Raw genomic sequence first — 22,689 nt, 5'->3', positions numbered from 1 at the left:
TAACTTAGGTCACTGGACTTGTGTGGTATGGACTTAATAATTTCATCAAGCATCATGTCCGCAGACGTCAGGCCTGTCATGGACTTGACTTCCTTTGCTTGTTTTGATTTACTGAGCTGGGGTCTCAGTCTCTACTGCACGCTGTTCTTAAGTTGAACATATTATGGTATTGCAGACCAGACTCAAACTTACAGCAGTGCTCCTGGTTCAGCCTCCCAGCTACTGGGAATACAAATATGACGACAACATCGGGGTCAACTAGAATTAGTTGTTAAGTTCAGATATTCACAAGAGTCCTTCCATTGCTGGCATTTGTTTAGAAAACACAAAGATAAGTTACTGCTGTCACCTGATCCCATTACAGGTGACAGAAGCCAGAGAAAATGAAAGAAAAATCAACGAGACCCGTGAATGCTACAGACCAGTGGCAGCAAGAGCCTCCCTTCTGTACTTTGTCATCAGTGACCTCAGGAAAATCAACCCCGTCTACCAGTTCTCTCTGAAGGTAATGCCAGACAGACTAAGGAAAATCCACAACTCCAGAAAGCCTGATTGTTTTTTTCTTCTAGAAATTAGGGATTTATTTCTCAGAGGTCCTGGTAGAAGGAGAAGAAGATAGAGCAAAGCATTTAAAGCAACTATTACATGTATCAGATTCCCTAAACATTCCAAGAAAGCAGTTCAGTTTCCTCCTCATTAAAGAAAAAGGGGGGAGCGTAACTTTTTTCAGATTTCAGACACACCACTCCAAAACTCACATTCTGTGATATGAAAGCCAGGATTTCAGCTTGTGCCTATTTGACTCCAAAGGCCAGGCTCTATCTGCCTTTGGGGAAGATCTTTAATTCTTGCTGTCAGTTTCGACACGAATTCTTAACGAGTTCCATCATCCTGCAGTCGGCTTGTCACTGGTGTGAAGCTTGGTTTTTGTTTGTTTTGTTGTTTTTCTCTTCTGAGACAGGGGTTTTCCGTGTAGCCCTGGGTGGCCTGGAACTCACTCTGCAGACCAGGTTAGCCTTCAACACAGAGATCCACTTGCCTCTGCCTCCAAAGTGCTGGGACAGAACATGTGTGCTACTACCACCTAAGCATTTTGTTTTGTTTTTAATAATAATATTAAAGGTGGGCAAAGGACTCATGGGACACTGAAAAAAGAAAAAAATCTAGAGGGGAGATATTTAGGGGAGCTGTGGATGAGGGAGATGAGGGGAAGGACAGAGAATCAACTAAAGTACACTTTGTTCAAAACACCATAAGGTAATACCATGCATGCTCACCATAAAGATTTCTAAATAATAAAAATATCTAAAAAGCTACCATACTGCCATGTGGAATCATCAGGTAGCTTTATTTGAATGTGTTTTATGTAATTTTCTGGTTTGATTTTTATTTCTCCATAAGGAATAAGTGTTGTTTAAAACACTTGAAATAACATGTTTGTCATTGCTGTGGTCAATACCTTAAACACTATGTAAATTTCAAAATTTTAAGTAATGGACTCAGCAGGCCAAAGCACCAATAAGTCTGACAACCTGAGTTCAATCCCCTAGACTTACCTAGTAGAAGGGAAAAAATACTTCCACAAATAGCCCTTTGATGTCCATGTCTGGGTAGACACACATATATCTTTAATGAACAAATAAGTTTATAAAAAATACTATACATATAGTAATGAGGGATTTACTCCACTAGGGGCACAGGAAAAGCCATCTAGAGGAAGTGTTTTAGGAAGAGCTTAAAGGAAAGTATTAACAAGTTTTGAGTAAACAGGGCTGTTTGAGGCACAAAAGGGCTGGGATCCCAGGCTGTGACGATGTATCTCTGGCCAGAGGGTAATGAGCACAGGACAAAGGTTATAAGACACAGAACCCAAGAGGAAGGCACAATGGACTTGATCCTATAGAGCTTCTCAGGTTGTTAAGAAATCAACAAGAAGCCAAGAAGGCCTCAAGCAGATAGATGGCTGGGTTGGTGGCAAAAGAGTCAGAAGTGAACATATGCTAGGTATGATTTGAATCTGGGACCTCAGGCCCTTGGGGCTGGTGTGTCAGTGAGGTGAGTGTAGCTGCCATGCATCCTACTATAAAACTTTATGTGACTGGCCTGCATCCTACTATGTAACTTCATGTTACTGGCATGAGTGATAAGGTTGGACTTTACAACAGCCACAGTGTATGAAGAGAATGGGAAAGCTAAACCAGTAATAATGCCTAGATTAACAGGTGCCCAGCTAGGGCAAAGGTATTCAAAGAAAACTACAGAGCACTCATACAAATCTCACAGTGAAACTCCTCCAGAACAGTGACACATTAGATCCAGCTACAAAAATAAAGTTCATTCTATCATATTAAAGGCTTATAGATTTCACAAGGCACTGGAAAATAAAGAGACAAACTATGGACTAGCAAAAATCAAAACTCAATACATGTGTCTAAGGAAGGGTTTGTTAGGTATATGAAGAACACAGACAAGTCAGTGTATGCAGGCTAGACAGATAGGCAGAGGAAGATATAAACATGCCTCATGAGAACTTGAAAATGTCCAACAGTCATTACAGAAATGCCAAATAAAGGCAGATCAGGATCTTGCTCTAAAGGGGCTGCTAAAATCTCAGCAGTGACAAGGCACCACAGCACCCTCACATTGCTGGGGAAATGAAGCTTCATAAGTCATTTTGAATGACAGTTTGGTGACTCCCTGGTAAGTACAGGGCATAGTTCCAATATGACATTTTTACTCCAGGTATGGGCCTAAGAGAAATATGAATACAATGTGTCATACAAACATTGATCACAATGCTCACAATATTTTCGATGTCAAAATAATCCAAAGGAATTGCTCAAAATATCAACGAATGAGCTACAGGTGCACAAATTTGTTGAACATAAAATGTTACGTCAGGAAGCAGCACCTGGATACTGAAGAATGCTTACCACATAAATCTTGTGTGAGAGAGATTGGCGAAAAGACAAGATTAATCTACAGTAACAGAGCTGGGTCTACAGGGCTGGGACTGGTGGGGACAGTGGTGGCAATTACTCTAAGGAATCACGTAGGACTTTTGGGGGTGGTGAAAGTTGAAGGGGTCTTGGACTGGAAGATGGCTCTGTCACGCATGGTGGAAGGAAGAGGAGGTAGAGGTGAAAACAGCTTAATCCTGTGGGCACGCTAACCAGAGAACATAGCCTACCTAAACCGGCAGCTCCGGGCCAGTGATAGACCCTGCCTCACAAAACAAGGTTGACATCACCTAGTTAATAACACCTGAGGTTGCCTTGGCTTCCAAACACTATATATGAACACTGAAGTTAGTAATAATAAATAACAGAAGGCTGGGATATAGCTTAGTAGTAAAGCACTTAACAAGCATGTGTGAAGTCAGGATTTATTTTGTGCATTTGACATCATAGGATTTTACCTTCACAGACACACACACACACACACACACACACACACACACACACACACACTACAAAGCAAATCGTTCTTGATTTCCAATACTTAAAATGCATCCATGTAGAGAGACAGGTATGTACAAATCCATTCATCCTTGACAGAACCAGCCTTGCTTAGAGAGATTCCTAAGGGAAGGGGTACTTGAGAATCTTGAAAAGAATGACTCAAAGTCAAATCATGGGTACATGATGACAGCCCCTTAGTTTGCTGGAGATGGCTCCCTGGGTAGCTCTCTGTAGATAGCTCTTAGCTCTGTGGTCTATTCAAGACAGCTGTCTCTCCAGATAGCTCTTTCTGCTTGGGGCAAAAAGCTCTTTCTGCTTTCTGCTTGCTAGAAAAAAAAAATTCTAAAAGCTCTCTGGATAGAAAAACTGCTATAAAAAATTCTTGGATATTCAAGAAAAAATTCTAAAAGACCTATGTCTAGAGATCTCCAGGCAGCTCAGCTCTTGCTAGAAAAAAAATTCTAAAAATTAACTACTATCACTCTCTGCTAGCTCATCTTATACAGACCAAAAGCCCCGTCTTTTATTTACTTATCAATTCAGTCATTTATTCTGGTTTTTTTCTTGACCATCCCACACATCGGCATTCCATGACATTGGCCCCTTACTCTTAGGAAAAGGAGAGCAAGTACATTTTTTTTTAAACATTTCAAATAAATTCAGAGATCTGCCTGCCTTTGTTAGCATAAATGATAAGCTTAGCTGGGCGGAATCCTGTCCTGAGATTACTACTATTCTGACCATGCCTGGACCTAAATTCACTCTGTCCCAGGCTGACCTTAAACTCAGGAACCTGCCTGCGTTTGTATCTGCCTGCCTTAGTATCTTTCTGACAAATTGGCTCCCAGTGCAGTGCCTGTTTTTCTAGGTCCACAAAGCCCCTCATATAATTCATATTGCATCCCTATATTTTGTATAGTTGAGAAATGATATATGTTTGAACTCGTGTTTTCAGAGTTCTTTCCTATAACCTTAAGGGCTGTCTTGAAGGTCTCAGTCTTCACCATTTGCTGAGATATTAGACACACCCTCACCTCTTGGATTTGTGCTGTCTCTGATTGTCATTATTAACCTTGACAAAGAGGACATTCCCTGATAATCTTGGCAGGGAAAATATTTCCTGAAGGAGGAACATGATACACACACACACACACACACACACACACACACATTTGCTTCATGCCTAGCAACCGTCAACACTCACAGAGGCCCATATCCAGGGGCAGGAAGCCATGTCACTCCATCCCTTCCATATAGCCAAGCAGGACTCAGCACGTCCTCAAAATGACCAGACATGAAATAAAGTAAATACTAAAAGTAATTTAAAAACAGTAATCATAGGACATAATCACAAACATAGTGGGTAGAATTAAATATCAAATAACCTGATAAAAATATGCTCAGGACTCGAATAGAAATTTCACTAAAGAAGAGATGAAAATGGCCAACAAGAATATGCAAAATGTTCAATATCACCATTGAGGGAGATTCCAGTCAGAACTTTAACAGGTGTCACCTCGTACTACTATGGAAATAAGACTGGAGACAATGTGGGGAGGTTGCAGTCCCTTCACGTGCTGCCTGGGGACCCATGGGAAACAGGATGCCACTTTCTCAAAAACTGAAAATGGAGTGGCAGTGTGAGCCAGCAATAGCCCCTCTCTGGCTGTATATCGAAAATAGCAAAAAGAGCCCCTGAGGGCTGGTGAGATGGCTCAGTGGGTAAGAGCACCCAACTGCTCTTCCGAAGGTCCGGAGTTCAAATCCCAGCAACCACATGGTGGCTCACAACCATCCGTAACAAGACCTGACGCCCTCTTCCGGAGTGTCTGAAGACAGCTACAGTGTACTTACATATAATAAATAAATAAATCTTTAAAAAAAAAAAAAAAAAAGAGCCCCTGAAAGATAGCCCAAGACCTATGTTCATAGCGGTAGTATTACAGTAACCCAACAACGGAGGCCTTCCAAGTGTCTGCCAGCAAATGAATGGATTACCAACGTGGCCTACACATGTGGTAGAACACAGGTTAGCCTTAAAAAGAAATTCTGAGGCATTTTATGACATGGTAGAACCTGGAATCCATTATCCTGAGGGAAATAAACCATTCACAAAGATATACACTGCCTGAGTCCATTCACGCGACATACCCAGAGTAGGCAAACTCATGAACACAAAGAGGAATGGTGGGTGCCAAGGATGGGGCGTGAGAAGGATGAATAGTTGGTAAAGCTACAGAGACTCAGTTTTGCAAGATGAAAAGATTTTAAAGTTGGTGACATATTTTAATACTACTACACATTTAAAATAGTTTCAGTATTAAAATTTTAGAGGTATTTCAAACATAATTTGAACTTGATAAAATTGAAGTATATGTATGGAAGAAGAGAGGATGGTCTGGTTGCTAAAAGGGAAATGCAAATAGACTTAGTAGAATCATTTTAATAATGGTCATGAACTACGCATAGTGGCATACACCTATGATCCTAGCACTTGGGAGGCAAAGGCACAGGACTGACATAAGTCCAAGCCCATCCTGGTTTACAAAGTGAGTACCAAGCCAGCCAGGGTAAATAACAGAAGACCCTGTCAAATGTATATGCACCGATGTGAACACACACACAGTGCACGAATGCACACACACATGCACACACACACACATGCACTCATACACACACATACACATGCATATGCACACATACACACACACACACACACACACACACACACACACACTTGTATCATGACATCAAACCTGGAATGAACACTTTTTGTATGGCACAAACTCTAAGAGTGTTTTAGCAGCTCATGTAAGCTTCATAAAAGTCCTACCTTGTCCTCTCTCCCAAAAGATAGAGTGCAAGCTGTAGTCTTATGTATCTGAGGCTAGCTAGACACTCAAGCATGACTTTAACAGTCACATTGACCTTCCAGGCTTTCAACACACTGTTCCACAGAGCCATTGAGCAAGCTGACAAGGTGGAGGATACTCAGGAGCGCATCTGTGCCCTAATAGAGAGCATCACCCACGCCACCTTCCTCTATGCCAGCCAAGCACTGTTTGAGAGGGACAAGCTCACATTTCTGTCCCAGATGGCCTTTCAGGTAAGAACATCAGTCACTTGAAGCTTCCCTGAAACCCAAGGCAGACACTTCAGATTATTTCCTCCTGCCAAAAACAAACAGAAATGCCTTTTCAGAATCATTTGATGACAAGGAACTTGCGCATGGAATGTTTTTTGCCTAGGGTGCATTGGTTTGGGGAACTAGCAACCATCCTTCTAAGAAACATCAGTGAGAGAGACTTGGTTCATCTTCTCGGATCCTATAAACAAACTTTCTAGGTCCTACCAAAAATGTTCTTTGAGGTCCAGATCTGAGTTTCCTACGGTTCTTTAAAACAAAATCTCACACAGGCTCATCTATGTTGCTAACAGAACTTCTACTTAAGGCTGCATAGTTTCCCATTGTATAAAGTTAATGTTTTTCTAGAAAATTACATTTCAAAACTGATTAATATATGATATAATAAATTAATTAGCTTAATCTAACCATCCTATGATGGAGCCATGTATTAAAGCATCATATTTTATTTCATAAATATACATATATCATCTGTCAATTAAAAATACAGTTTAAAATTTTTTTTTTTAAAAGATTTATTTATTTTACTTCTATGAATACACTATAGCTATCTTCAGAGGGCATCAGATTCCATTGCAGATGGTTGTGAGCCACCATGTGGTTGCTGGGAATTGAACTCAGGACCTCTGGAAGAGCAGTCAGTGCTCTTAACCACTGAGCCATCTCTCCAGCCCCAGTTTAAAATTCTCTAACACAATAAATAAGTTTAAAAAAAGAAAGCTCCATCTGAGCCTCATGCTTCAATTTTCAGTGAATTCTGCTAGTCTTTGTTCTCACATGAACTTCCAAGGATTTGTTTAAATACAAGTGTCAATGATAAGAAGGGAAAATGATACCAGGTTCTGATGAAATAAGCATGCTGTTAGTAACTAATCCAGCGGGATAGTTAAGAAAGCGCATTTGATATATGTTGTTCATTGCTGTAGGTGTTGGAACTAGAAAAAAATGAACCCTCATAAGTGTTTTCTATTTACTGCTGGCTTGGGTTTGAGATCATCTGCATACTCTAAGAGTCTATTTCAAACATAGGGTAGACCCTGCTAGGATTCTCAGTCACGCCTGGTTAATGTGGCAGCTTCTTCTGTCATTAGCTTGATGGAAACCAATGTACATGTGTGTTCTCTTGAGATCTTGTTGAGAAGGAATGAGATCCACCCCCTCGAGTTGGACTTCCTGCTTCGGTTCACAGTTGAGCATACTTACTCGAGCCCTGTGGATTTTCTAACTGCTCAGTCATGGAGTGCTGTTAAGGTACGTGACAAACTTCATTTCTCAATTCTTATTTTATTTTTTCAAGCAATGGGTTTCTTTAACGTAGAATAAATTCATAAAATAAAGGTGGTATAGATATTACTTACTTTGTAGAAGCATGCTAGATACTTCGTATCATCCAGTTGGCTACTTCCTTATCCAAAGATAAAAGAGCGTTTGGTCTATGTTCGGGAGGAAAAGTTATTAGTAATTATGTACGTCTGTCGTGACCGTTGATAAAAAAAAAAAAATCAAAGGATATAAAAGATCATTTTAACCTAGTTAAATATTGTTTCTTTGTTCTATTTCATTTTTATTAGTTTTCTGCCTTTTCTCAATAGATTTCAAAATATCACAATACAGTAGTTTATTTTTACTATAGAGTGGTTAGGATATGGTTGAAGAGATGGGTCAAGTGCTAAAGTGCACCCACATAATCCAGGTGTGGTAGCAGTACATCTGTAACCCTAGCACTGGGAAGATAGGAGGATCCCTGGAGCTTTCTGGCCAGCAGATACAGCTGAATTGGTAAGCTCCAGATTCAACAAAAGACTCTTTCTTAAAAAAATAAGGTTGCCTCGCCAGATAGTGGTAGCATACACCTTTATTCCTAGTCCTCAGGATGCAGAAGCAAGCAGATCTCTGAGTTCAAGGCCAGCCTGGTCTACGTAGTGACAGCCAGGACTACACAGAGAAACAGTGTCTCAAACCCAATGTAGAGGAGGAGGAGGAGGAGGAGGAGGATGGAGGATGGAGAGTGTGACATTTGTTGTCTCTGAGTCTTACTGCCTCTGTCTGCTAACTTAGGTCTGGTCCTGGAAGCTTCTAGACTCCATGCAATCTAATCTAGGCCTAGAATGTTTCAGCCTCTGAGACTTACTGCTGAATTAACTCACCCTTTCTAGCTCTTTTTAAACTCTGTGTGGTCAACTCAACTCTTCTAGCTCAAAATTCCTCTCTACACTGACTGATCCAAACTGGCTTCTTTTAGCTTCTGACTGTGTTGGGGTTCAGGGGTTGACTCACAAACCACAAGAACACCAATCTCAGTCAAACAGGGATAGTTTATTGAGCATGTACTCCAGGACTGATCAATCAGGACAATGGTTCAGACTCAGAAGCTGAACCATGACATTGAGTTAAGATCCTACAGGGCTTTTAAGCCTAAAATCCACAACATCTGTCCCAAGTTTTTCCACCAATCAGGATTTAGGAATTGGGGACTTCCTTAGGAACATGTCTTTATACTTCTCCTGCTCCCACTGGTTGGGGTATTCAACTGTGGCAGGACACTTGCCTTATCTAACACTCATGCCTTAAGTTGCCAACCACGATGTCAGTTGCCCACATGCATGCCTCTTTCTGCCAAGTACAATGTCAGTTCCCAGGGAGGTCTTGGGAACTTTACTCGACCACTACTCAAAATGGAAACCTTATTCCAAATAATTTCTTATATTGATGTAGGTGTCTCTCTTATGTTCATTCTAAGGGCAGCTTATAAAATCAAATACCATAAAAGCATATACACAGGTGTTGGAAGAACTGTTGGGTGGTTGATTCAGGTCCAAACTTTTTGTGGGTAACTATACAAAGCAGGTCTACTAACTTCTATTGTGATTGGTTTCCAGGGGGCACAGAATGAAACAGAATATGTAATCAACTTGGGAATGAGAAAGTTTCCTAGTAACAGCAGAAACAACATATGAGAAAGTTTCTTTATAATATAAGTAACAGCACACAATGGCAGGCTATCAGGTAACAGTTACCCAGGCCTTAACATTCCATCTAGGCCCTAATATTTTACTTAGGCCTTAACAACTGAATTTCTCTGCTTGGCCTCAAACTAACTTTGGCAACCTGTTCTAATCTTCTGGCTCCTTCTGATTCTCTGGCTTGTTCTGTCTTCACCTGTGTCTAGCTTTTTTCTCTCTGCAGCCTGTCCCTGTACAACTCTCCCAATAAAACTGCCTCTGTCCTCTGCATTGATCTCTCTTAAGTCCCCCCCCCCTCCTCTCTCTTCTCATGAGAGTTGGGCATATCCAATTCTGTCACATCCTTCTCTGGTCCATCACTTGTCTGCCACTCAATGAAACATCAGTTTCAAACATGACTGCTTCCTTCTACAAACTAACTTTACCCTCATTGTTTGGGATTAAAGGTGGGCACTAAGGCCGTGTCTGTATTTTAGCCAGAAGGATTAAAGATGTGTTTTAAGGCTGAGCCATACCACAACTGAAAACAGGTTTTTCCAGTAAACAGCACAATCTTGGGATTCATAGTATGATCAAATATCCTGTAACTGCTGCTGCTGCTGCTGCTGCTGCTGCTATAGCGAGTGACTGAGAAAGACACCTAATATCTGCCTCTGGCTTCCACATGTGCATATGTATACATGAGCACACACGCATGTACACATACCACACACATATATGCACATATACAAATAATAAAGTGTTTAAGCAAAACTTAATTGATAACTCATATTTCAGCCCCAGCTATCCTTCCTCTGTCTCTCTACCAGAAGGTCATATTGTTGAGAGTTCCTCATCTCCAAGGCTCTGGATAACAATCAACACACACTAAGTTTTGCTCTGGTTTTTTGTTCTAAGAAGAAAATACTCCCATATACTTTATTTTTATAGTATATTTCTTTTTAGATTAAAAAAATGGTGTGTATATGTGTGTGCATGTGTGTATATGTGTGTCTCTGTGTGTATGTATTTGTATTTTGTGTATGTGTGTGTGTGCATATATGTGTGTTTGTATATGTGTGAATGTGTGTATATGTGTATGCATGTATGTGTGTGTGTCTGTGTGGCCTGTGAGTATATGTTTGTATGTGTGTGTCTGTGTATGTCTCTGTGTGTGTGTATGTGTGTGTGTGTGTATATGGCTATTAATGCAGATGCCCAGTGAGTACAGAAAGGACATTGGATCCCCTGAACCTTGGTTTACAGGTGACTTTATGGGGCTCAGTATGAATGCTGGGGACTGAACTCAAGTATTATGCTAAAGCAGTATAGTCTTAACCCCTGAGTCATCTATCTAGCCCCTAGATCAGTGATTTTTCAACCTGTGGGTTACAACCCCACATATCAGATATCCTGGATAGTAGATGTTTACATTACAACTCATAACAGTAGCAAAATTACAGTTATGAATTAACAACAAATAATTTGATGGTTGGGGAGGTCATGGCATTAGGAAGATTGAAAACCACTGGTCTACATAGTTCTTCTAGAAATTTGTATTTTTAATTCAATTATCCCTTTAGAATCATGGATTTGTAACATTTTGTAGCTCAAGGCCTTACCACAAAACAGACAGTACAGGGGGCAGGCTATAAGGAAAGTCAACCAAGAATAGAAAAGAAAAAGCATTTGCTAAAATATTACTGAGAGGCAAAGCAATGGAAAGGGCCAACCGGCAGGGGCCTTTAGCAAGGGAACTTAGTTACAGACAACTTGTCAGAGTTAGGAAAGAACTGTCAAAGAAGCTGTGCTACGCCCACCCTCACCACTGACACTCCTGCCCACCCATCCACCAAGGCTTCTCATTGACCAAAGTCAACAAGGCCAGAGACCTAAGATGGTCACCAACCCTTAGTCTAAGCAGGACAAGAAAGCAGTCAGGAACTCTTGAGAGGAATAGGAGGGCTGCCTGTGTCTGTCTCAAGCTGTGAGCTGTGTTCATGGCATCCCCTGGAAAAGAGCAGGGATTATGTTTTTCATGCCATATTGCAGGCAGTCGCCCTCATGGAGGAATTCCGAGGCCTAGACCGAGATGTGGAAGGATCTGCCAAGCAGTGGAGGAAATGGGTAGAGTCAGAGTGTCCTGAAAAAGAAAAGTTACCGCAAGAATGGAAGAAGAAAAGTTTAATACAGAAACTGATTATTTTGAGAGCCATGCGGCCTGACAGGATGACGTATGCCCTGAGGTGAGCAATGCGCCTTTTCAGCAATGCAGATTATTGCTGCAGATGCTGGGTTCTAGGACTGAGGAGAAATCACGCTAAGATCTCATGTCTAAAATCCCTGTTACTGTTAATTGTGGCTAACCCCTCAATGGTGAGCTGGTTTATATGCAGACTCAGCACATCCTTCCAAACAGCTGGATGCTGAGTCGAGTTTGAGGGATCTGTGCTGATACTTGTGGGAGGTCTAGGTATCAGCAGAGTGGTGTGGTTGGGAGCATGGATGGTCGATTCCCATCACCTCTGTTACTGGCTGTATGTTGGCTCGGAAGGTTTTGCCTTTCAAACAAAAAGCAAGCTGCCTTCACGGAGCCACTCACGGCCCTGAAACTTTACGGTCATCACACTTTAAAAGCAGAAACTACAAACTACAGGGAGGTTTCAGGGCCCTTTCCTCTGCCCTCTTGGCCTCAAAATAGTAACATGCTGTTCAATTCACACCACTTCTCTTTGAATTCACTTTCCAAAGTGTTCTCAGCTTCACTCCCTGTGAACTCCGTTTCTCCCACAGCATCCATGTGCCTCGGGGCTCTTCCTTTGCTTTGTCTAGTTTGACCAATTTTTTCCTCTGCAGAGGCCTCTGTGGAACCCTGCTTTATACATTCATTCTGCTTCTCAGTGCTTGCTCTCCACTAGATCTGATGCTACTGGAAAATGACCCCTGCTTAATTGCACTCCCCTGTTAGAAACACCCCCAAAGCATTTGTATATTCATGGGAAGCCCAGCAGGCTGGAAAATTGCACTGTGGCAAATCTAATGAACTGTTAATAAGTAATGGAGGAACGCGGCAGGCAGGAGGTTTGGGGGCTACAGAGCCATTTGTAGACAGCTGATGTTGCTCAGAAGAGGACCCCAAAATGCGATGCAGGCCTCCGAATGTCAGTGTCTCAGGTCGGGGGCAGTTCCAGTGATCACACCTGCATATGTCTACTTGGACTCCTGAGGCTCTCCTAAGAATGACACCTCTTACCAAATACTGTTTGTTTCTTCCTTGCACCTCACATGAAGTTTGCCCAAGCAGTGACACTTTTCAAGTTGACAAGGCAGGTTTTTATTTGCTGGAAGAGGGTTGCTGTTGTTTTTGCTGTGTTCCGGTTTTGCCTGTTGTTCTTTTCTTAAACAGAAACTTCGTAGAAGAGAAGCTAGGAGCCAAGTATGTGGAGAGGACTAGATTGGATCTGGGTAAAGCATTTGAAGAAAGCAGCCCGAGCACCCCGGTGTTCTTCATCCTGTCTCCAGGTGTTGATGCCCTTAAAGACTTAGAGGTGCTCGGTGAGTAGCCTGGAGGCTCACCGGCCTCCCCTCCCTCCCTCCCTCCCTCTGGTCTGCAGCTCCCCCCACCCTTTCTGTTCAGTTATCCCCTCCAACCCCCTCCCCCCACCCCATTTATTGGAGATTGGGTGTGCAGAAAATGCAAAGCTAACAACACTGTAGTCCGGAGCATTTCTCCAACAGAACATTCATCTGGTTGGCATAATGCAAGGTTCTTTTGTACTGTTTTCCACCTTTTGACGATATGAGGGCCAGAGGGCAATTTTCTCCATGCTCATGTAATCTCGTACCCCCTGTGACTAAATAATGGTCATTAGGGCAAGTCTATTCAATTGTACGAGGCACCGTCACTCTGTGCTCTGGATTACTACCCCCACAGCCTGCTCCAGGAATACCAGGTTAATGTAGCTGTGACCTGCCTGGGCTCCATTTAAATGCAGCCTCACAAGGTGAGAATCAGTACATTTACCCAATGAGCCAATCCCTTCAAAACGGATGCAATTTCTACCACATGTTGCTCCTTTCTCTGAGGGGAAAAAACTCCTACTCCTGCAGGAGTTTAGAAAGCTCGCTAACAATGCTGCCATCTATCAAAATGTCAAAAGCTTCATTATCATAAAACCAAAGGAGCCGACTTCCACAGGCTTTTCGAAATGCGCTTAGGGAGGCATCTGGAGAAAGCTCAAAATAATGCCATTGGAAACAATAGGGAGGTCATTAGGATTCCGGGGGAAGGTAACCTATCAGGTGGCAGCTGTGGCCACAGATGAACATTAGGCCTCAATATTCCAGACTCCCCTCCCAAGTTAACATTTGTCTCCCCTCCACCCCCAATTCTCCAACAGGCAAAAGACTGGGGTTTACGACTGACTCTGGAAAATTCCACAATGTGTCTCTAGGGCAAGGTCAGGAACTAGTGGCAGAAATAGCGTTGGAGAAAGCTGCCACTGGAGGACACTGGGTCATCCTTCAGGTGAGTATGAAGCTTTCGTGGAAAAACACCAGGTGTGAACCCATGGTATGCTCCACACTCTGCTGCCCTGCCCAGCAGAGCAGGGCCCTTATTCAAGCTCAGAGTTATCTGCAGACCCTCCACACGTTCACCATGCCTATCGTGAGGAAGGGATGAGAATGAGCAGGCTAATAGAGATGGCTATGCTAATTGGTAGGATAAAAGAAGCAAGGGGTGAGGGTACCTTTAGCAGGTTGTGCTATGCAGATAAGAACCTATGCCATGCAACAGATCTAGTGTAAGAGGGGATGGAAGAGCAGAAGGCCCTCTCAGAGTGGGGACATAGAGGCAAACAGGCAGACAGGAAGATAGAATGGGGGGGGAGGGAGAGAGAGAGAGAGAGAGAGAGAATACTGGGTAGTTGGGGGCCCTTTTATGTGCAGCAACTGGTGTACCTGACCCTGACAAGTCATGATATAAGCTGCTACTAGCTGGGACCCTGAGGGCAGGCCAGTGGGAATGCCTGGTTGAGAACACTAATGTCATAGTATTGGAAGCTGTGTGTCACTTCAAAGTTCACAGAACAATGAATACTTGCACATACATATATATGCAATATATATACACAATACACATATGATTCTGTCTGCTACAAGTACCATTCTGGAATGGTGATGCTCTCTGCATAGTTGACATCTCATTAAGTCCTTTGCTTGGGAACTTGGGGCAGTGTGTCCCCTTGTAAGGCTCCGAATCAATTGGGTAACGGTAAAGGGGTTGGTTCTCAGAAGCACAGTGGTTGCTCAGACATGGCGGGTGCATTAAAATCTTGTATAGGTAACAGAGTCCATTGTAAGTCCTCATGCACCCAAAAGCTGAGACTATAGATAAAGCTACAAGGATATGGTCATCCTCAAAAGAGCCAGTGGCTCAAAGTGAATAATTTCTCCTGTTTTGATACCTATGTGAGCTTCCAGTTAGCACTTAAAATTCAAGTTGTAAGTCTATCTTAATAACTTTGTTATGCCATGCGCCTGCTTTGAGATTTCTATTCCATACCTGAAGATACAAAGTAGAATCTGTTTAGCCAAATATGCCTACTATTCACCTGTCTAACCATACAAAAAGTAGCTGGAGAGGAGAGACCTTGTCAGGCCTTCAGCCATTCAGGTTTCTAAAGGTTCTAAAATCCCTTTGGTAGATAAAAGGTGAGACTTTAAAGGAGGACAAGACTCGCACAATAGGAGCTTGTTACATTGCTTATAATTTATAGTAAATTATATCTGCATATGGATACAATATGGATATACGTGTCAACTGTTTTCTACCCAACCCCTAAAATGATTGTTACTATAAACAAACACAGCCTTCATCAGACTATGGAGTTAGCATTTTACTGGAGTCCATAATCAAGACAGGCAGAGTTACATAGGATGTGGGGTGGCAACTGAGTATCTAGTATGGGCACCAGATGACTTGTGAATGAACACAAGTATTAAAGTCATTTACCTTGAGAACAATGGGTAGTATTAAAGATATGAGGACTGCCTAATCATTGCACAGGTTTTCAGTCCCCAACTTCAAAGTCATTGCCTAGACTGAGACGCAAACTTTAAATTAGACATCATACGGGAAATAAATGAAATAGAAGACTATATTTCATTATTGTGTGATCCTCACTTTCATGAGTGGTACAATTAGGTGTTATATGGTCTTTCCTCTTAAGCTAATAGCAAGCATGCAGAAGAAACTGAGCTCTTATTCCTCCTCCTCTTGCCAGAGTATCCCAGGCTGGCTCACTTAATTAGCATATGCTTAATCCCTCACAGTTGGTGTGGCTGGAAGTCATCTTAGTTTCTTCTGAGTTCTCTATCCCTGAATTAGGGTGGCTGTCTGAATATGATTTTCTTTTTTTCTAGACCTAATCCTAGACACTATTGTATTGGGTTGCTTGGGCAAATTTAGCCTTAATTGCCCTTTAAAAGAACTCTGTATCTAAGTCTGGTCACACTGTGAGGTCTGATTCAAGCTTTAGCTCATCTGCTCTGGAAAGGGACACAGTTCACCCAGAATGCCTTGCTGCTCAGTATTTACCACTGGAATGAAAGCATGTAATGCATATGAGGAGACTGGCAAATCTTTTTGTACACAAATTTGAGAGGTTTTTCTTACCTTTCCCTTCTACATCCGACCCCCCATTTTTGTAGCCATCATTATTTCTGTTTTTTTCCCCTTTTGGAAATAATCACATATATGAGGGAATGATATTTCAATCACCATATCAAAACGTCTTCAGGAATAATGAGATGGCTCAGTGAGTAAAAGTGCCTGCCTTACAAAGCTGACAATGTGATTTCAATACCTACAATCCACCATGGAAGGAAAAGAGTGGATTTTCAATCCTCTCTGACGTACACGCTCAAACACACATGAACATAAGCATGCAAATGCACACACATGTGCATTAGCATACGCACACACTGCAGGCACTAATAAAGAGCATTGAAAGATCAAATTTGTACTTCATGAAACTGAAAGCAAAAATCAAGCTCTGTGTGTATGTGTGTGAGAGAGAGAATGAGAAAAGATATCTGTCTTTGAGGGAGGGGTAGATTTATTGACTACACTGGGATTTAAGAAGTAAGAGTGTGTTAGGAATACACAGAGCATCTTACAAAGTAAGTGTAGTTCTCTCTTTTTCCCTTACATCATTTGAGTCTACATGTTAATGGGGAGTTTGAATAGAGGAGGTTTCAAATAAAGTAAGGGGTCAGGTTCCTTTTTGCCTGTTAGAGCTTATATTTAATTAAGCTAACCCAGATATGTCTCAGCAATTGGGCTTGAACTTAGCAAAGTTGTAGTGATTAGAGAGTCACTGTGTGAAATAGGTCAGATGGACTGGGGGTGTGGCTTGATGATGACAACTGACAGTGATTTTACAGGATTCAGCATGTTCAGTGTCCCAATCTGTCTGGATGTTTGTTTTTCTTTTTCTGAATAAAAACAAAGAAGCAGGGCATGATACTTTTAATTCTAGCACTGGGAAGCAGAAGCAGACAGATCTCTGTGAATTCAAGGCCAGAAACATGTCATGGTTCTTTGAGTTGACAACATGTTCATATACAGGAAAAAGTTCTAGTACTATAATTCAGGTCCTATCCTGAAACACCACAGGAGTCACAAGCCCTGATGTCTTGCAGAATGTTCATCTGGTAGCCAAGTGGCTGGGAACTCTGGAGAAACTCCTTGAAAAATTCAGTCAAGGAAGCCACAGAGATTACAGGGTGTTCCTGAGTGCTGAGACTGTACCTTCCCAACAAGAGCCCATAATCCCTCAAGGCCTCCTGGAAAATTCCATTAAGATCACTAACGAGCCCCCCACAGGAATGCTGGCCAACCTACATGCCGCTCTGTACAACTTTGACCAGGTAAGAAAGCAGATGCTGCTGGTCTAATAGCAAAGCTGGTGTCTTCTCAAGAGACAGCAGGGCCTTCCTCAGCTCATGTGTCTTGTTTAGACTGATAAAGTGAAATATCTGTTGTGTGTATGTATGCACGTGTATGTGTGTGTGCACCATGCATGTGTGTCACGTGTGTGCACATGTGTGTATGCATGTGTATGTATGTGTGCATGCATGAGAGCATTCGAGTGTGTGTGTGTGTGTGTGTGTGTGCGCACGCGCGCGTGTGCATATCCCCCACATGTGCTCATGGGCATTATGTTTTTTCTTTTTAAACTGGTGTATGTTGATTATGCATAGAGTAATGGTTTCATTGTGACATGCTCGAGCATGTATAGAGTATACAGTGATGTTATCCATCCTTTGTTACTCTTTCTACCCTTTCTTGTGCCCCCTCTTGCTGGTGCCCTTCCCCTCCCCCCCATTCTATCTTCATGTGTGTTACTCGTCAGAAGAAAAATTCCCTGTCGCTATTTTAATGACTAGGAATACATTTATGTTTCACCTAAAATTAAGAAAATATAGCATGACCTAGGCAATTTTGAGACCCCCTCTTCTGTAGTGTGTATCTGATGTGTTTGTTACAGTGTCAGTGTGATGCTGTAGACTTGGCTTTGATGTTCTATCCAAGATAAACCCTATGGTAGGGGCTTGTCACCTGAGGAGAGCAGCTGAAGAGTTAAGAATTTATCTTAGCTCACAATTTAGGGTGACAACCCCCACAGTGGCGGGGAAGGAATGGGGACTGGGGTTCCATCCATTACCCCAGAGACTTGCTGCTGGGACTGCTTACTACATGGCAGGGTCAGAAAGAAACGTTATTCGGGTGGGATAGATGGAGGGATGGAGGGAGGAGAGAAGGGAGAGAGGGATGGAGGAAGGTACGCATCTGAGGAGCCAAGGTTGGGCTATAATGTTCAACCACCCCCTAGTGACCCACTTCCTTCCACTGTGCTCCACTCCCCAAATGGTCCATAACCTCTCCAAATAGTATCACCATCAAGCAACTGGACACTAAAACTCAGAAGCCCATGTACTCCATGTTACACTGAAACTCAAGTGTTCTTATATTTTTGTTTTCTTCTCAAATGATACTATATGCAAATTAATATTAATTCAATTACAATCATTTTCTTAACACAAATTGTTATATCTCGCTGGATCATAATCCAGTCTTTGAGTTTCCTTTCCTGGCAGTGCTCTGCATTGCTATTCTTCTAACTTCTTGGAAAGTTTTGATAAATAGCCCTAAGAAGGAAGAATGATTTGGTGATGAATACTGGATGCACTGTTAGAAATATTATTTTTCTTTTTCTTTTTTTTTGGCCTGGAAAAATGAAGTTTATTTCTTTTCAAACAAACGACTTTTAAATTTTAGCAGTAATATACATACACATTTCTTTCTTTCTTTCTTTATTATTATTTTCTTTATTTACATTTCAAATGCTATCCCGAAAGTTCCCTATACCCCACCCCTATCCCTGCTCCCCTACCCACCCACTCCCACTACTTGGCCCTGGCCTTCCCCTGTGCTGGGTCATATAAAGTTTACAAGACCAAGGGGCCTCTCTTCCCAATGATGGCTGATTAGGCCATCTTCTGCTATATATGCAGCTAGAAACTCAAGCTCAGGGGGTACTTAGAAATATTATTTTTCATAAAGCACACCAACACACTTAACTTTCTTCTTGTACCTTTTAGGGTCAGTACCAAATTCGTTCAGGGAATAATATTGAATGGCTTCCTCTAGAGTAAGATGTTAATGAAAACAATTACTATTTACTCAAATATGTAATTTACAGCATATTATAAAGAAGACTGTGTAAACAGTAGACACTCAAAAATCTTGTTGAATATGTTAAATATTTGCAGTGTGCAGCTCTTTCTAAAAATACTCAGACAATAGGAATTTGATATAGTTACAAATTTACACAGTCCTCTGAGACACTTCTTCTTATACATAAAAATAGACCTTTTATGAAAAAATATGCTTCTATTCAGTTATTCTTTGGTTTCTTGGTGAAAAGGGTGTGTCTTAGAGTTCCTATTGCTGTGAAGAGATGCCGTGACCATGGCAAATCTTACAAAGGAAAACATTTAATTTGGGCTGGCTTTCTGCTTCAGAGGTTTAGTCCATTACCATCATAGCAGGATGCATGGCAGTATGCAACCAGACATGGTGCTGGAGAAGGAAACATCTTGATCTGCAGGCAGCAGAAGCAACTGTGTACCACACTGGGCATAGCTTGACCAGAGGGAACCTCAAAGCCCACCCCCATAGTGATACACTTCCTCTAAGGAGGCCACATCTCCTAATAGTGCCACTCCCTAAGGCCCAGGCATTCAAACAGATGAGTCTGGGGGGGCCATACCTGTTCAAACCTCTACAGATTGCATCTTTGGATGATCTCGCTAGGGAAGTGCACATTCCCAAACTATGCTGATAGGGAAAGATTTCCCCAAAGTGTCTGTGAATACCTAAGAGCACTTGCACTTATTCAAGGACATGTGGCTCTTCCAACTGCTGTCTGTACAACTACATACATCAGTTGAAAGATACATTTGTTGAAAGGCTTTTAATAACTTTAAAGAAGAAAATGTCTTTGTAAATAGAAAAAGATCTCTTAAAAACTGAGACTTAGTTAACCCTAGAAAAGCAAAAACAATTATCTGTTCACATGTACCTTTACGCCTATTTTAACAACCCATTAAAGGGAAACATTACAGAAATGTACAGGTTCAAAGATGCTGGTTTGCCATTATGTCAGAAACAAAAGGCATTTTTGTTCAGATTCTGTTCTAGATACTTCTCCTGCTGCTGTGATAAAAGACCCTGACAGAGTCGCTTGGCTTCCAGCTCCAGGCATACAGTCTACCATGACAGGGAAGATGTCAGCAGGAACAAGAGGTGCCCTGTCACACTGAATCCATGGTCGTGAAGCAGAAAGCAGCAAATGTTTATTCTCTGTCTTGTGTCTCCATTTTGTTTAGTCTGAGACCCCAGCCCATTGCATGGGACTCCCCACATTTAGGCAGGGTCTCACCACCTTGGTTAACGTAATCTAGATAAGCCTTCACAGGCATTTCCAGAGGCTTGTTTTGTAGGTGATTCTGGATCCTATCAACCTGACTCACACATCTCTTTAGAAGGTAGTCGCCTATGCCCCCTGGCTGGCTGTAGACGGGCTTCTGGAACCCTCTTATCAAAATCAGAGTTGGTGGGGTTGTTTCGTTTTATTTTATTAAAGATGTTCTTGAAGAGACAACACTGGTTTAAACAAGGCAGGAAATGTACCTGGTAAAGGAGAGCTCTAGAGGCAAGTCCTTTGTGGTAGTTTAAATGAGAAATGATGTCCGCGGGCTCCACATCTGGTCCCCATTTGATGTCGCTGTTTGTGGAGGTTCCAGGGGGCAATGGAAAAGTTCTGTCACTGGGGCAGGCTCTGAGTGTTTATAACCTGGCCCCACTTCCAGCTTGCTCACTCTGCTTCCTGTTTGTGGTTGTGACCTCTTAGCTCCCTGTTTGTGTCTGCATAAACATGGAACTGTCATAACTCCCATGCAGCCTGGACTGCTATGCCCTTGGAACTATAAGCTAAAATAAACTCTTCCTTCCATAATATGACCCGCTCACCATGTTTCATCAGTGACAGAAGAGGAAATAACACACCTTCAAAGCTCATCTGGGTCACTACAATGTTGTCACCTACTCACCCACCCTCATGTGTATCCTCATTGTTGCATCATTTTCCGGAGTCCATAGGCGATGGGTAGAGTGGCAGCCCCATGTCCGTGCCCCCAGCAGAAGGCTGACTGAAAGGAGGAACAAGAACTGACAAAGGGAACATGTTTGTTTTCTTGCAAAGACACATCCCGTTAATTAATGTTTCAGTCATACCTTTTCCATGTAGAATGTGTACCAAGATGCTTAATAGAAACTGGAAATCAGGTAATACTAAATCCTTTATAGATTGTGTATGTGGTCATACAAACATACATATATTCATGCATACATATATGTATACATATATAATATATACATACATCTATATATACATATACACATACATATGTATGATAAAGTTTAACTTCCAAATTAATCACAATAAGGGATTAACAATGGTAAAATGGGACAGTCATAACACTATACTGTAATAAGCAGTTTAAAATACAAGAACTGTTTCTTGCATTTTCTATTTAATATTGTTTGGGCTGTAGCTGACCATAGACAACTACAGAAAATAAAAACTACAGAATTTGAAAAACACATAGCAAGTGACTGGGCTCACTTCATAGGCCAAAGTTAATCGTGTTGCCTTAAGTCTATAGGGTTTTTTTGGGGTGGGGGGATGAATGTGTGAGTATATATGCACATGCATGCAGCTCATGATTATATGCATAGGAAATGTATTCATTCGTGTGTTTAGCAACCCACCCAGGCTGAAGCCAGAGGATAGTGCCAGGTGTCTTCCTCGATCTCTTCTGCCTTATCTTTCAGATAGGGTCTTTCACTGAACCTGAAGCTTGCCATTTTGGCTACACTGATTGGCTAGCAAGCTCCTATGATTCACTATCTTCATCCTAAAATGCTGGGGTTACAGGTCCACATTGTTACTTACAGCTCTAAATGGGTGTTGGCGATTTGAACTCAAGTCTTCTTGCTTTCACAGTGTGATTCCTTATCTACCTAACCATCGCCCTGCCCCCTAAATCTATCTTTATCTTTCTTCTTAAATTAGAATTTACATCCGAACTTTGGCATACTCTCTGCAAATGAATAAAGTTCATTTCATGTCAGTATTTTGCTTCTGGCAAACATTCCAGAATGTTTCCGCAAATCTGATCATTGGGAGATGAAATGTCAAAAGAACCATTTCTGGCAAGATGCTACCAACCTACACAGCTTTTAGCTCAAGGGTATCTGCCTTTGGAGATATCATAAAGAACTGCCATTTGGGGTTCTTTTCATACAAACTGACCATGTTGTTTTTAGATTGAGAGTATAGATTCCTTTTTTCTAGGAAATGTACCTGTACAGACAGAAGATGTGTACCAGCTACACAATTTGACAGATCAATGACAGTACCTGTTTCCTGTTAACAATCCTAATTATGTAGTTTTTCCTTCCTTCCTTCCTTCCTTCCTTCCTTCCTTCCTTCCTTCCTTCCTTCCT

At 41.8% G+C, this 22,689-nt stretch overlaps 1 protein-coding gene across 1 annotated transcript in view; it reads left to right on the top strand.

Moving 5' to 3' along the window:
* The window catches only part of Dnah11 (dynein axonemal heavy chain 11), a 302,790-nt gene that overhangs the window by 253,092 nt on the left and 27,009 nt on the right, over positions 1 to 22,689 (top strand). The window contains exons 68-74 of the mRNA XM_021201453.2: positions 365 to 505; positions 6,397 to 6,567; positions 7,735 to 7,857; positions 11,601 to 11,794; positions 12,955 to 13,103; positions 13,949 to 14,076; positions 17,256 to 17,483. Coding sequence (XP_021057112.1) covers positions 365 to 505; positions 6,397 to 6,567; positions 7,735 to 7,857; positions 11,601 to 11,794; positions 12,955 to 13,103; positions 13,949 to 14,076; positions 17,256 to 17,483 — 1,134 coding nt within the window. The remainder of the gene's footprint in view (positions 1 to 364; positions 506 to 6,396; positions 6,568 to 7,734; positions 7,858 to 11,600; positions 11,795 to 12,954; positions 13,104 to 13,948; positions 14,077 to 17,255; positions 17,484 to 22,689) is intronic.

The sequence above is a fragment of the Mus pahari genome, chromosome 7 (assembly GCF_900095145.1).
Source record: "Mus pahari chromosome 7, PAHARI_EIJ_v1.1, whole genome shotgun sequence".
NCBI classification, from domain to species: Eukaryota; Metazoa; Chordata; class Mammalia; order Rodentia; family Muridae; genus Mus; species Mus pahari.
Note: the sequence above shows the minus strand (reverse complement) of the source record. Positions and strands in the feature narration are given on the sequence as shown.